This window comes from Xiphophorus maculatus, chromosome 8, assembly GCF_002775205.1.
Source record: "Xiphophorus maculatus strain JP 163 A chromosome 8, X_maculatus-5.0-male, whole genome shotgun sequence".
Lineage (NCBI taxonomy): Eukaryota > Metazoa > Chordata > Actinopteri > Cyprinodontiformes > Poeciliidae > Xiphophorus > Xiphophorus maculatus.
In genome coordinates, this window is record NC_036450.1 from 12,644,879 (window position 1) to 12,659,729 (window position 14,851).

Genomic DNA, 14,851 nt, shown 5'->3' on the forward strand with positions numbered 1-14,851 from the left:
TTCTTTTCATTTATTTAATTTTTATTCTCCTAGGTTGGGGGGACATACCTCCCCTGGCATTCCCATGTAAAGAGATGTCATGACAAACACATCCAACCAAATGAGAGACAGTGAATATTTTTCCAGTCCATACATAAAATACATTTATTTACTTCATACTGGATCACCAGCATCCTTAAGTCCCACACAGTATCCATCTGTGTTATTAAATATAGAGAGATAACATCTATGAAGGGATTTATTTACTGTACATGTGAGAGAGGGGGGCTTGGCAGAAAGGGTTTAGCTTATAGATGAAAAGAGTGGTGTTGGTGGGGAGCAGCATCAAGTCTTATCTGCAGTGTCCTCACCTCCTCCCACTTGTCTACATGATGCCACAGGAGGACAACGGGTTGGCAATCTGGCAGGTGCAGGCTGACTGGCAGTATTGACGCACAGTCTGGTAGCAGCTGCGGTCGGCCTCCCCGCCCCACTGCACGGGCCCATTGGGGTCGGAGGGCAAGCGGCTCAGAATGCTGGTGTTGATGGCCAGAGCAGCGAGGCCATAGTCAGTGAACAGCACCGTTTCGCGCCGACATGTGGGGCAAGAGATGAACTTGTACTTGGGACATGATTCGTAGAGGATTTGCAGGCACTCCTCACACACCGAATGCAGGCAGGAGAGGATCCGCGGACGCTTCCCCGCAAAGTTGTATGTGTGACCACAGGTGGGGCATTCCAGGGGCTCGCACGGCATGACGGGGCCTGAAGATGAGGACGAGGAAGTGGAGGAAGAAGTGGAGGAGGAACGGAGCACGTACTGGTTGACTATGACATCTTCCATCTTGTAGTGGAACTGGTGGTAGCAGATTTCATTGGCACTGGTTTTGCGCTGCGCCAGGAAGCTGTGTTCCCTGCGCATCAGTGGGGCCGGAGGAGACACCATTGGCCTGGGAGATGGTGCTATGTCCAGTGTCAGGTCACTGCAGGCCTGGTTGACAATAATTTCACCCTCACCACCACCATCCCACGCCACTCTTGGAGCTGGGGCATACCGAGGTTGGGTGACTGGAACAGGGCACTCTCTGGGAAACTTCTCCGATTGGATGATCTTGACCGTGTCCATGGGGATGGCCAGCGGCTGACGCCTGAGGCAGGACATTCGCAAGGCTTTGGAGTTCTGAGATAGATGGGCTGTAGCTCTAATCAGCGCTGGACACTCCTTGCTCTTGCACAAGGGGAAGAAGATTAATATCCTCCTTTGAAGTCAGCCATTAGACGGGACATGGGGACGGATGGATGCCTCCATGTTCCCTTCAACGATCTCCCCTTCAAGGTGCTTCTGTCAGTCTGAGTGTCAATGAATGAAAGAACTCAGCCAACACTACATGTACCTCAAACTCTGTAACAGCAAACCTATTATAATATAAATAAACTTATAATTATTGTATATTATTTAACAGTCTAGTTCACAGAACTTGATAAATATTGACTATATGCAGTCAGATTTTTGTGATTTAACAGTACTTAGGTTGGTGTTCCTGTGTTCCCTCTGATATCTACAAAGTACACAGGAATTGTAAATACTTCAGCACTAAGATATGTTTTCAATCACTGCACCCAGATGGTCAATACACCTACATACACAACACAGGTTAAGAATTTTTAAATTCACTCAGTATGTTGACTACAGGCAGTTCATAAAAGTCCAAAAGTATTAGCAATTTATCCTGTGACTTGCAAAACGAAACACATTTTTTCTCACTTAAACAACTACTGAACTTTGTGTGTTTTGGCTATGCCAGATGTTGACTTGAGTGTGTAAGAAAGATTTACAAAAAAAGAAAGAAAAAGGGCCCTTCTGTCTGTCTCTGCTGTTGCTCCAGTTTGATCAGAAGAGCTTGTTTTACCCCTTTTCTTAGTTTCTTGATAGCAGTAGGGAGGAGGTCTTTTTTGTATAATGCTCCAGAGATGTGTTGGAACGGCTCTTTGAATTTTTCACAGGTGGGATTGACGAACTTCTTTGTATTTAAACTCTCAGACAGTCATCATAACTATGCAGAAGGGAAAATAACAGTTTTACAGATGCCTCTATGATTTTTCCTTTTTTAGTGTGACAGATTCCTTTGGTCCATTTATCTGTGAAAAGTGAAAAGTGAAAAAGTGTTAGTTCTAGCTTACAAAAAACCACAACATATTGATAAAGTGCTTTGAACCTTTTTGAAAGATGTTATGTTGCAATCCCAAAAATCACTGTATTTTGCATGACCAATAAATTAGTTCATAACTGTAAAGAGGAAGGAAAATAATAAATATAACTTATTACAGAAATAAAATCTAAAAAGTGTGGCATTTATAGGTATTCAGCTCCATTTCCTGTGATTCTGCTAAATAAATAACTCAATAACTTTCAGAAACCACCATAAAATGTTCCAAGTTTTAACACCACAAAGCACTTTTTTTTTTATTTCAATTTTTGAAGATGAAAATTTCATGATTAATAAAAATCATGACGATTTTGAAATGGTTTGTACTAATTTAATATGGTTTATTTTTTATTTTATAACTCACACCTGCTTTTTGACCCACATTGTACCCTATTTAGAAATCAAAATAGGGTCAATAGAGTTCCTAAATAATAATAATTTAATTAAATTTCATCTTCTCCTGTGCAGCCAATAAAACACACAAGAGTGCTTTCAATTATTTTTTGCACAAAATAAAAAAGTAAAATAAAATAAAAATAAACGCTCTAAAGATCAAAACATTTTATTTTTAATAATTTGTATTAAGCTTGGGATTCTCTATTCTTTATGTAGCCTGGATAGTAAAAACATAAGAGATGAATAAGATAATAAATAGCAAGGATAAGTTCATTTATTATATCCTTTTATTTCAATTAACATTTCAAAGTTCATATAAAGTTAGTAGAAATATGTTTGCATTGTTTAAGATAAGTTATCTTTACTTTGAGGGGAATTGCCAGCGAAAATTGTATTTTCCTACAGGAGCACGGTCTTTGAAGGTAGCACAGGTGGAAGAGAAAAAAACAGCGAAGAAGAAGAAGAAGAATTTGTTGAGCGAGAGAGGTGATAGCAGAGGAGGAGCAGTTAGCTGGTTTAGAAGTGAGTAAGCTCAGACTTATCGTAAGGAGAAGTTATAAGATAAAGTATGCAAGTTAGCAGGACACATCGAGAAACTGTCGGACTGTATGTTTGTTTCTTTGCCGCCGTATTTACCCGAGAGGTAGAGCGAAGCTAACCTAGCTGTTAGCTAACATGGACTGCTGTAGGCCGCTGTTTCGCTGCTAGAGTGGAACTTAAATGGCTACAGAAGATCGTTACCGGACTGGATAACGAGAGACGGACTCCAGATAGTCACTCTGAGCGCCCGCGTCGCTCAGAGTACCTCTGGCAACGTGGGAACTGAGGGCCAGTAGATGTGGAGCACATGGAAACCACACAACTGCATCATTCCTGAACTGCCGTTTCTTCAGATCGCTTTGAGGTTCTTCTGGACACAGGACGAAGTATTGCCCGGATTCATCTGTGGAAAATCACGAGTACACAAGGTACTGAGTTGTACTTTAATATTTTTGGTCGTTTAGTGAAGAGGCTCTGGACCGTGGAGTCGGTGGGTCTCCTACATTCATGAGGATCTGAACAGGCCTGCAACGTAGGGTGTATTTTCTGCCGGCATTAGGTTTAGTTTTACAGTAGTGGGTTATATAACTGGTGTTTTACACTGTATATGCAGATTCATTGTGCGGTTGGAACAATGCTCTGTTTTTTCTGTTTGCCTAATTAAAGGAGGGTTACTACGGTCTACTTTACATGGTGTGTAGTGTAATTTACTGTAGTATTGTTCAGTGTTGATTGATCCAAAAGCATTAAAGAGATATTCATATTAAATAGTAGAGAGTATACTGAAGCAAAGAACCCAAAACTCACTTATTTACTAACATTGCTTAAGTGAGGGCTACATTTACCTGATAACTCCCAAGATTTATAAATTTTGAAGCATTGTTGGCCTAAGTTATTCCAGAAGGCACAAAACAACCGTGAGGCAATGCTATTCCACGCTCCATAAAAGATACTCCACACTAATAATGAGACCTGAAAATATTTCAGGCATATTCAAGATGAATAATTTGTAATCAAGGCTCAAAACTATAAAGTTTAGTTTGAAAAAGTACAAAATCTTTCAATAAGAACTATGTCTGCCTATGTATGGCAGGAGCTGACATCACTGGTCATCATATTTGTTTTTTGTTTTTTTATCTTCCTTCCAGTTGAAAATTATGGGCTACTTTGTGTTGGTTTAGCTCATGAAATCCACATGAGCTAAACATGACATGTAAAAATGTGAATATGTTTTACAAGCAACTGTAAATACATCAAATTTCCTGTTTGACTGAACATCTTTGTTTTATCGCCTCATACTGTAGGCGAGCATTTAATTAATTAGGGGAAAATGTTTTGTTCCATTTCCTGTTCCATCTTGGCCTCTGCTCAACTTTGCCTCTTTAAATATGAGAGATAATAACCATGTAGCTACACTCTGGAGGCAGTCTGGGAGCATGCCGTTCTATTGACACAGCACATAACATTAATTTGCTGCCAAGTCGGAAGATTATAATCACAAATTGCTCAGGGTTGGTCTGAAGTAGTTTTAAAGGGCAATTACTTTGTGTATTTCCTTGTTCTGTCAACAAAACGGAAAGACGTAGAGTGAAAACAAAACACATTTTCCTACAATGAAATGTCTACTGACCATCTTAAGCATGTGTATCAAGGCATTGCAATCTTTGTGAAAAAAATGTGATAATTTTACTATTTAATATGACTCTAGGGTAAATTATAAAGCAGTGCTTCACCTTCTGGCTGAAGGAGGTTTCTTGCACAAGACAGACAAAGTTTGTCACATATCTATTAAAGAACTGATGAATGCCTGGCTACCTCAGCATACAACCCCACAAATTAACCAGAAAACAAAATCTTTTTATACTTCAGCTACATATACATAATATTTCTCAGTTTTAGTTTTTTATGGATTTAATAAACTTTTAAATAAATTGGATTGCAGAGCTTTTCTTTCTCCTGAAAACATTTTGGTCTATTAATGTTTTGATTCTTTAGAAACCCATGATGAAAAACCATGTATAATTTATTCCATTAACTAGAAATAAAAAAAACAACATTTTTCTTTTTTGGGGGGGCGTTGAGAACAAATTGATAGATTATAATATTATGGTTTACTCATTTGAAAAATCAGCAGTGCTGTTGTTTGTCAGTACAAAATGTAGCATCCAGGGCTAGACTAAAGAAAATGTTAGATATGTGTTTATAATATATGCTCCATTTCATCTGTTTGTGATGAATTAGTACATGGAACAGCAACTTCGATATGTTGAGAAGAAACATCGGCTCCTACTGTCGCAGAGCATCTAAATATAATATAAGAAGCCATTTTTTTTTGTTTCTCTTTACCTCTGATTTCTTTGACCACAAAGAAAGAAATTGTATTTTAATTTTTTTTGCATTATTTTGTATTTAAAAGTGTAATTCAAATGTCCATTTATTGTTTTTGCTTTTCTCTACTGAGAAAATTCAGGAACTAAAACATGATTATGAACACAGACATTTACTTTTTATCTTACTATTCTAATAATAGAATAGTAAGATAAAATACATCAACTGTGAATATGCAGTTGATGTATTTTTCCACACTGTGTGGAAAGGGCAGGTAATTGTGACATAGTTGTGGTGCTGCACTTGCATTTCTTCCTGTTTGTTGTCAACACCCAGCCATCTCATACAAACTGCTCCGGTTTTGCTTCTGACATGCGTGGGAAGAGGTCACAATCTGTGCGGAGGGTTTGTGTCATACTCTGAGTGGGCAAGTGAAAAAATAACGAACGTTCAGATGAACATTTTTGACTTGACCAAAACAATAACTGCCGGATAGCGACTGGCACGATTCCCATTCTGTGCTCGGCTGTCGACAGCGATGATTCATTATAACGCACTGAGCAGAGGAGGTAACCTACATAGTGACGAAGAGAGACGGAGAGAAAAAAAGACAGAAGAGATGAAAACCAGCGCAGGTCCTGCCGTCTATTTATGGTTTGTTTAGCTGCGCACTTCTCTGTGGTTTCCTGCCCCCAACCTTTGCTGAAGAGTCACACTGAGTGAGAAAGATCCCCCCTTTCTCAACAGACGGAAGTGCTTTGTGATGAAGCAAGCCACATTTGACAGCTTCTCCTTCCCCCCCCCATTTCTTCATTAGTCTGTTGACATATTTGTTCACTCGGGCATAAACCGCTGTTTGCAAGCTCCACTCAGAATTTTACCAATCACTCTAGCTCACAAAATGCGCCCAAGCAGCAGTGCAATGCTGGAACACTTCCCCAAAATAGCCTGTTTCCCTCTCATCCACTGGTGCACACCGTGTGCAGGGCACACAGAGGAAGCTTTCATGCACATTTCATGAGGCTGGGCAGAATAACTAAGCATGTAGCATGACTTTTCTGTGACTTTACCATATTGGATGAAGGTAAAGTCATACAGTACAAGTGAGGTTATCTTTTTCAATCATAAATAAAACATGTGATGTCTACGAGAGATGCATTGATCAGCTTTTTTTTATCAGATTGTTTTAGTATTTGTCCTACTGACTGGAGTTGATCAATGAAAAACTCGCCAATTCATGAATCACTCACAGATTCATGAATTGAATACAAAATGTTATGTATGCCAATAACAATATTGGCACTAAATGCCAATGTTATTATTGGCATTTAATAACATTTAAACCATTTTGACATTAAAGACTATTAAACTCCTTTATGAGGTTTGATTCCATTTGAAGCAGAAACCTTTTCAAATTTGAAGCGTTGATTAGATTCATAGATCACTATGGCCTTATAGAAACTTAAGTGTGGCTATATCTCCTGCTTAGATTATGTGCTTCTCTTTATGTTTGAATTTCCATTTTACTTGAATCTAAAATCTGTACTAAAACTAGATGCTGGATTAAATTTGAGGTCAGTTGTCATGTGCTAAGAAATACACACCGTCCAGGTTGTCATGTGGGTGTTAATTTGGCACACAACTCCCACCTTCAAGATGAAGAAAACAGATTTGCCCACAAGACAAAAAAAAACAACTCAGGATCAGATTTACAAATACAAGTGAGAGTTACAGGCCCTCACATTCATTGTTTTCACATTGTTTGCCACACCCCATAAAAGCAAAGGTTTACTCTCTGTCATACCTTCAGAGGGATTTGAAACATGAGTTTTGATGTTATTGATGAGTATTAAAGAATTTGTAAAAATGAAAAACGCCCAGAAATCTGTACTAAATTAAGAATTGGGATTTATTTCAATTGAGTTGCAGGAATCAAAACTTTGTGGCTGATTTTGTCCATGTTTCTGACCTCCTGTTTTCCTTATATCTGACTGATTTTAGCTGTTTTGAACTTCTATTTTTAAAAAATAGTATTAGAAAATATAAGAACAGCAATACAATGATTAATTTAGAACAAAGCCAGCATGACCATGCAACTTAACTTTCACCATTTCACATTAGCAATTAGAATCAATAGTATTACTAAAACGGCAGTCTTCCCCTTTTTTCCCTACTAAACTCTGAAGTATTAAAAAAAAACTTCCAAATCTAGCATGTTTCTCATCAGGAATTAAACCTCAAAATTCTAAGTTATAAAACAAATTTTCTGCATTTGATGTAGCCTTCCTGTTGTCTGCTGAAGGCTTAGCTTTATCTTACACCCTGAATGAATCTGCAGTCTCTTCTCACAGTCTGAGATCTTCAAGTCTGAAGAATTGTTGTTGATTCCTCAAAGACATCTCAAGAACAGAGGTGATAAATGTTTAGAGTTCTGGCCCTTGGATTGTGGATTGGTTTGCTTTCATCTTTGCAATGTCTTAATTCAGTTGAGATTTTAAGAAGCACTTGAAAACTCATTTATCCTGACTTTTAAATAGTTTCTTGCTGTATAACTTCATAGGTATTTGGATTTCTATTCTTTATTTTGAGTTCTTTTGTTATTTGTTTTCATTTTGAACCACTTTGAGGTTTTTGACCTGTAAAAGCAGCTGTGTAGAAAAACAAGTTTACTTACTCACTTAGGAATATCTCCAAGTCTGAAAATAATATCTTCTCTTAATTAGCTTCTTTCATCTCTGTATCTCTTGATTTGATTTCAAAAGACCTCACAAATGCTGCAATTAGCTATCGTTGAGTTTTCTTAAGTAACTGCGCCAACACTGAAGAGTGTTGTTGGTTCTATGAAGCCATCAGGTCCTGGAAGGATATCAGATTTTTGTGTTTTGTTATTATTATTATTATTGAGGTCAGATGGGATCAAATGGTTGCATGTCTATATGTTAAGAAGATGAATACAAACAGTTTGTTAAAATAAATTGATTGTGATTATGCCTAATATTTTGTTAATAAAGTCACCAGACAGCTTGGGAACCCATTGAGTCAGAGAGAGACGAAGCAGCTAAAATTCCCCAATAATTTGGTTACGGTGGTATGAAAATGACTGATGATTGATGGAGGCAGCTTGCTGATGGGTCCGCTTCAGAGCTGCTTCCTCCTAGTCGATGAAGGATTATATAAAGAGCTCATCTCTGTACATCCTGTAAATGGCTCCCCAGTGTTTTACTGCGTCCACACCATGGTGGGTCATCTTCCAGCAAGAGGAATTATTACTAATGAAATCACTTCAGGCATTTGACCTCGACAAGAAGGAGGAGGAATTGACCACAGAGATGTCGGAGGAGTCACTCTCAGCTGCAGATTCCTTTTACAATTAAAGACACACAGAGTTGCATTCACACACACATGCACACGTCCATCCTAGAACATTCTTACCCTCAGACAACTCCATCATGTACAGAGCACCACCCTTTTACATTCCTCCAGAGACAAACAATCTGATAACAAACTGATGGGAGACGATAAAAAATGAGTATTTTTAAAGGCGCCCAGCATGTGATGGAACGGAGGAAACACACCAAGCAGCATTCTTTTTGATAAAGAAAACACCACACATGTTCCCTAGAGACTTTCACACGCATTCACTCACATTCACAGCTCTGCCCCGGTCAGCTCTATCACACAAGACGGAGTCCACCTGTGTGGATGGGAGCCTGTGTCAGGGCACCATGTTCTGAATGAGTCATTGATAGGAGTGTGCATGAGTATGTAGTCTCCCTGTCAATCAATTATCCACAGAAAACTGTGTTTGTTGTTTTTTTTTTTTATCACAGTGTCATCCTGGATGGAGCGGAGGATATGGGCATTTATGCCCCCGATGCAAGATGCCTGCATTATGCCAAGATTGTTAGCTATGAGGACATTTGAATTTGTTCTCAAACAGTTTTCTGGGGAAGACAAAAATGTCAACAAATCTCTTCTCTGACCTACAGTATGTGAGCTATAATGCTGCGTGTTGGCATTATGTAACATGTAATGACCTTAGCAGGATAAATCCCATGATTTACTTCATGTTTTTCCATCACTGGATATAACTAAAGTCCGATGATGAACAGGACTGACTTTATGCTAAAGTTGTATAACCCTTTGCCCTCTTGCCGATTTTTCGCACTTCCACTGTATAATGCCGTCCAATATTTATGTTTTTATCTTGCCGAGGTGTTGATTTGAATAACAGTCTGCTGTCATTCATGGCAGCAGACATCGGCCATTTTGCCTCTCAATTCATTAAAGCCAATTGCTCTTTGTTCTCGCCTGTGTTGTTCCCACGCCAACATGGCAGAGCTGCACATGCTGCTAAAAAAAATAAAAGCATGAACAACGCATCCCTCTTCCTGACACAGACTTCATTGAAGATTTATGAGGAAAAGTGCCCAGGCTTTTCAATAACGGCCGCGGCTCGATCGATGAGGGCAAATAATTAAGGATGTCTCGTGCAATTTTAAAGTGGACGGCATTTGTGAGACTTTGCAGATGCAAACTGCTCGGGTCTTTAGGCAACGAAGCAGCTGCTGCCGCACACGGCTTTGCACAAATGGGAGGGGTGCAGTTTGGATGAAGCAGCAGTTATGCAATAGCAGCGTGGTGCACAGGGCGCTCTCACTGCAGCGCCGATGCTTGGCCATTATGGAGATGCATCTGTGCCTGCTGACAAATACAGAAGAGACTATTGCTTCCCCCCCCAATTCTCCTATCTGCCTGGGCAGACATCTGGAAAATGTCACAGTAGCCCACAGGAAACCCTCTACACATTATCTACAACCAAACTCACACATGAGCTACCTCAAGTCATCGTTTCCGTCTGATAGGTTTTTCATCTCTGCCGATAAGAAGCTGTGGCTCGGTGGGCATGATTGGTTTGTCTTCAGTTTTACATCAGCGTGTGAACATAATGCCATCGACCCAGATCGACATGATGAAACATCTGAGCAAAACATGGCAATCACAAACCAAAACAAAACACAAGCCTCCTTCTTTCCCATGTTTGTACACATCTTCACATTGAAAGAGATGTAAAGCTTTGTCTCATGCTCACCTGTCCGCTTTACGTGGTTGTCATAGTCCAGTCGTTTGCTGCCTCAACAAGCTGTTTGTGTTGGATGACAAACTGCTTTGCCTTCTTTGTTGCCTGGGTGAGGATGCTGTCTTCCTCTCTCCTGTCCGTCTCTGTTCTCAGAGCATCAACAACATGGAGGAAATGTTAAGATGGAGGAAGCTGTTGCAAGGTGGACACATCAGTCTGCTTTCATCAAGCTCAGCATCATCGGCTCTCTGGTCTCGTTCTCCTTCACTCTTCCGGTCTTTTTCCTTCGAGTTGGAGCTGAAATCTTTCTTCCCGTGTCCTTTTCTCCATCCCAGTTTGTCTGCTTCTATTCACACATCATTTATCTTATTCTGTGCAGAGACCCAAGCTTCTTCTATGTCTCAAATGTCGCCCCAGTATGTCCTCTTTTCTTTTCACTGCCTCCTTCTTCTCATCTTCAGGTGAGCCTCTGTCTTCTCCTTCTCTCCCTCTCCCCTGCTGTCATCCCTCAGCTGGCGTTCATTACTGCTCTTTCTCCTGCACAGTCCGCTCAGTCACACATGCGCAGTGTTCTCACACATGCATACATGCGCACGCACACACACGCAGACACACACAGTGCTCTGTCTCCTCTGTGCTTCTGGCTCAGTCCTTATTCATGTAGTTTATTCTGCCTGCCCGCCCCCTCCTGCCTGCCTCTCTCTTTTTCTCACTGCAGCACTCACTGCAGTGCCTCTGCAGGCGGGATCACGTTTGCTCGTTGCCAGAGAAAATACTTCAGCCAATCAGGATGGTACTCCCCACCCCCATCTAAACACACAAATGCATACACACACACAAACCCTTTCTGAGATGCAAAAAGAAACCAAAAGCAATGAATCATACTTTATATGCTGGCATATGGTAAAGCAGCACCAGCCAGGCACACGGAGAGCTTGTGAGGCTTAGATAGGAGACACATAAGCTTACCACCTAATGGGGTTTGTATCAGACTGGATACATTGAAAAACAGACCCAGCATCTCCATCACAGACAGCATTTATCTTTCCTAAAGCCTGAAACAAAATTTCTCAAAAACCTCAAACCAGCACCCTAAGCTCTTCTCGCAGATCCAAACATGCAGGGATGTTGCATAACGAGGATTTTGTTACGTTTTGTATCCGCTCAAGAAGCTTTGACACTGACAGAACAAATAATCCCGAGATCAAAGCGCAACAAAAACAAACCAGAATTAAAACATATGAACATCCGTTGCATAATGTCATGAGCGACTGGAAAACTGAGCATCAGTTCAGAGTTTCAGCAGTCAGTACAATGAATTGGTTCTATAAGTTGCTAAGATGTTATGGGGAAGGGACACAGCACACACTCATCATTGCTGTAGCATGCTGAAGGTTTCTCAAATTATTTTTAGTGAGAATTTTTTTAGTATCACAGTTTTTCTGTTTTTAGTAATGTGGTGTTATTATTATGATTATCAGCATCACATCAGATACAGCATTTCTCCTCAGTGTGGGGCAACAGTTAACGCTTTTTTACCCACAAATCTTAATCATTAAATGTTTTGTAGGAAGAATTTACTGTGCATTGTATTTATAGGATATACTGACCCTGCTTGGATAAATTGCTGTAGTCAGGGCTTTCTGATGGACATTCCTAAACATTCATCCAAGGCTTTAACTTCTTAAATTACATGAGTTGCACAAGTACTACCTGAAGTATAACATCACATTTTGTGTCATCAGGCCACAAAATATGTGTCCAGTAAAAAGCACATTACTGCTGAGTGCATTTGTAAAGTGTAATCTGGCTTTCTATATTAGTTTTGGGATAATCTGGACTTCCACCCCACATTTTTTTCAGGACTCTTTTAATTATCTGTAGAGACACATTCTCACCAGCTTTGTTACCACATGAAATTGGGCCAAAAACATCATTCTTCTGCCAGAAAGAATTAGGTCTAGAAGTATTTTTATTCAAGCAAGAAGTTTGTGGCAAGATGGCAGCCAAGGTTAAAGCTAATCCTGTCTAGGAGTCTAGTGTTGGGTGTAACAGCAGGAAATGTATTTTTATTAGTAATTATTCTTGCACAGCAAAATTATGTCTTCAAATCTACTCAGCTGATAATAGTTTTGTTATCTTGATGTGCCTGAACATATAATCTGTGATGGCCTCAGAAGTTTAAGAATAGCCCCTGAACTGGCACAAAATGATGCTGAATAATGCTGATCAGTGGATGGATGTTACAAAGAGGGCAATATGGATGTTCTGTAGTGAGATTTCGTTACCCGTAGGAGGTGCTGGTGTGTCAGTTCCTTTGTCATGTATTTCTGTACATGTAATGTAAACCTTTAATTGCTGTAGGCTGTTTATCGACATTTTTACTGTAGCTTCATTCAGGCGTTCAGTGTACTGTGGCATTTTATAAAGAACTGTGAACAATTTAACTAAATGTCCTTGCACATTTATGGCTGTATTTTAAATTGATAAACATTTTAAAGTCTAGCAAATGCTTCATATTCATCAAATGTGCCGAATATGAAAACAAACATATTATAGGCTGCAATACCGGCTACAAATTATGTGGATGTGACAGCATTTTTCTTACAGGAAAAAAATCTATATATATTTGTTCTTTTATGATTGAGTTCCAGAAAGCAAAGCGTTTTTGGTTAATTAATTTAGTTAACCATAATAAAAACAGAGTATTACCTGTTGTCAAGAATACTTTTCAAAGCTCACCTTTCTGTTTACCATTTTGAGAGTGCAGTCTGTTCTCTCTATACAGTGATTATAAATTAAGAAAAGTGACTAAATAGTTTGGATTCCTGTTAAGCAAGCATTTCTTAACTTCCTCACAACTCACAAAAGCATTGCGGAACACAAAAAGGTTCCCGTCAAGTTTTAGATCTTCTTCCTTTGAAACTGGGCATAAATAAGTCAAATGGTTAATTGTTGAATTGATAAAAACTTCTGATTTTTTTTTAGCCTCTGGAAATGTAACTATACTAAAAAAGTGACAATTAATAAGATTCTTAGATTCATACTTACCCTGAGCTTTGAAGCGATGTCATTCAGTTAGTTTTGGTTACGGCACCATTTTTATCAACTTCATCTCTTTGCCATACCTGCTCCTGAAAAACCAGTCTGTCATTCTTTGTTTTATTATTGGCTTTTTCTCCTCTTTACACAACGCTTCTTATTTTAGTGGATGATAGTCAAATGACATTAAGTCAAGAGTTCTCTAATTTCAGTCAAAATTGAGGTTGATACTTTGGTTGTGAAATGCATTGCAGGATCTGTAATACAGATTAGTAAAAATACATTTAAAGATAATTTCTGAGTCTCTGTTACAATGTTTTGGAACATATACTGTACATGCTCAGAAATGTTGTGTGCTGAGTAGAGAGAGTTTTTTTAATATTATTTTAAAGGGACAGTATTATGTATTTTCCAGGCACATTTCTATTTCATCGCACATTTCCATTTCATCGGTAACTAGGTTACCTTGAATTGTTATAAAAATGCTGTAATTATTAAACATGACTTAGAAGTAATTTGACTTCGTAATATGACACCTGGAAATTTTCCCCTGTTTCTTGAAGAAGCTACTGCTCTTTCTAACGCTGCCTTCATATCATTATGCAGACTCAGCAATGTCTTTCTGTTATGCTGTTTATAACCATAAACTGAATGTTTGCTGATTCCTGCTGCCACTAGTCTGGTGGAGCTGTGTGGGGAAGGGGTGATCTGTGAGGAGGAAGCTCCAAGGTTAAACAAAATCAAAATGTAAACTTGGTCTCTTTATGGCTCATTAGTTATATTTAGAAAATCTTTTGAGCTGATAATTACCATTTGATTTATTGGTAAAAAGACAAAATGTTCTGTCTAATAAATACTAATTACTGGCCTTTGACTTGCTAATTCTTAGACAACACAATCTGATTGATAGTCTTATCAGTTATGCAGTCATGTACAGTTCCTGGATCAGGAGGTGATGACTGAGGAAATCTTATGGAAGAACGTGACCACTGTCAAGGCAATGATAAAGCATTTGGTAACAGAATGCTGGTTGCATTGAATAAATGTACAGAGTTAGCTAAAAAAGAACAAGATAATGCTGTAAATTATATTTTAAAGAAAAATAAAACATCATTAAGGCAATTAAAAAGGAGGCAAGTAGGCATTTACATTTCTTTGGAGAATAAAAGCATTTGTGGTATGACAGTTAGGCAAAAATTAAATGTGCAAATAGGCCTGTTGCGATAAACGATAAATCAATTAATCGTACGATAAATTAAAACTATCGAAGTCATTTTAA

General features: G+C 38.9%; 1 protein-coding gene across 1 annotated transcript; it reads right to left on the reverse strand.

Moving 5' to 3' along the window:
* On the reverse strand, positions 1-11,196 carry rnf208 (ring finger protein 208). Its single transcript, XM_023338374.1, has 2 exons — positions 10,543-11,196; positions 1-2,118 (listed from the first exon to the last, which is right to left on the reverse strand). The coding sequence occupies exon 2, from the start codon at positions 1,139-1,141 to the stop codon at positions 365-367; it is 777 nt and encodes a 258-aa protein (XP_023194142.1). The 5' UTR covers positions 1,142-2,118; positions 10,543-11,196; the 3' UTR covers positions 1-364.
* Positions 11,197-14,851: the final 3,655 nt, after the last annotated feature.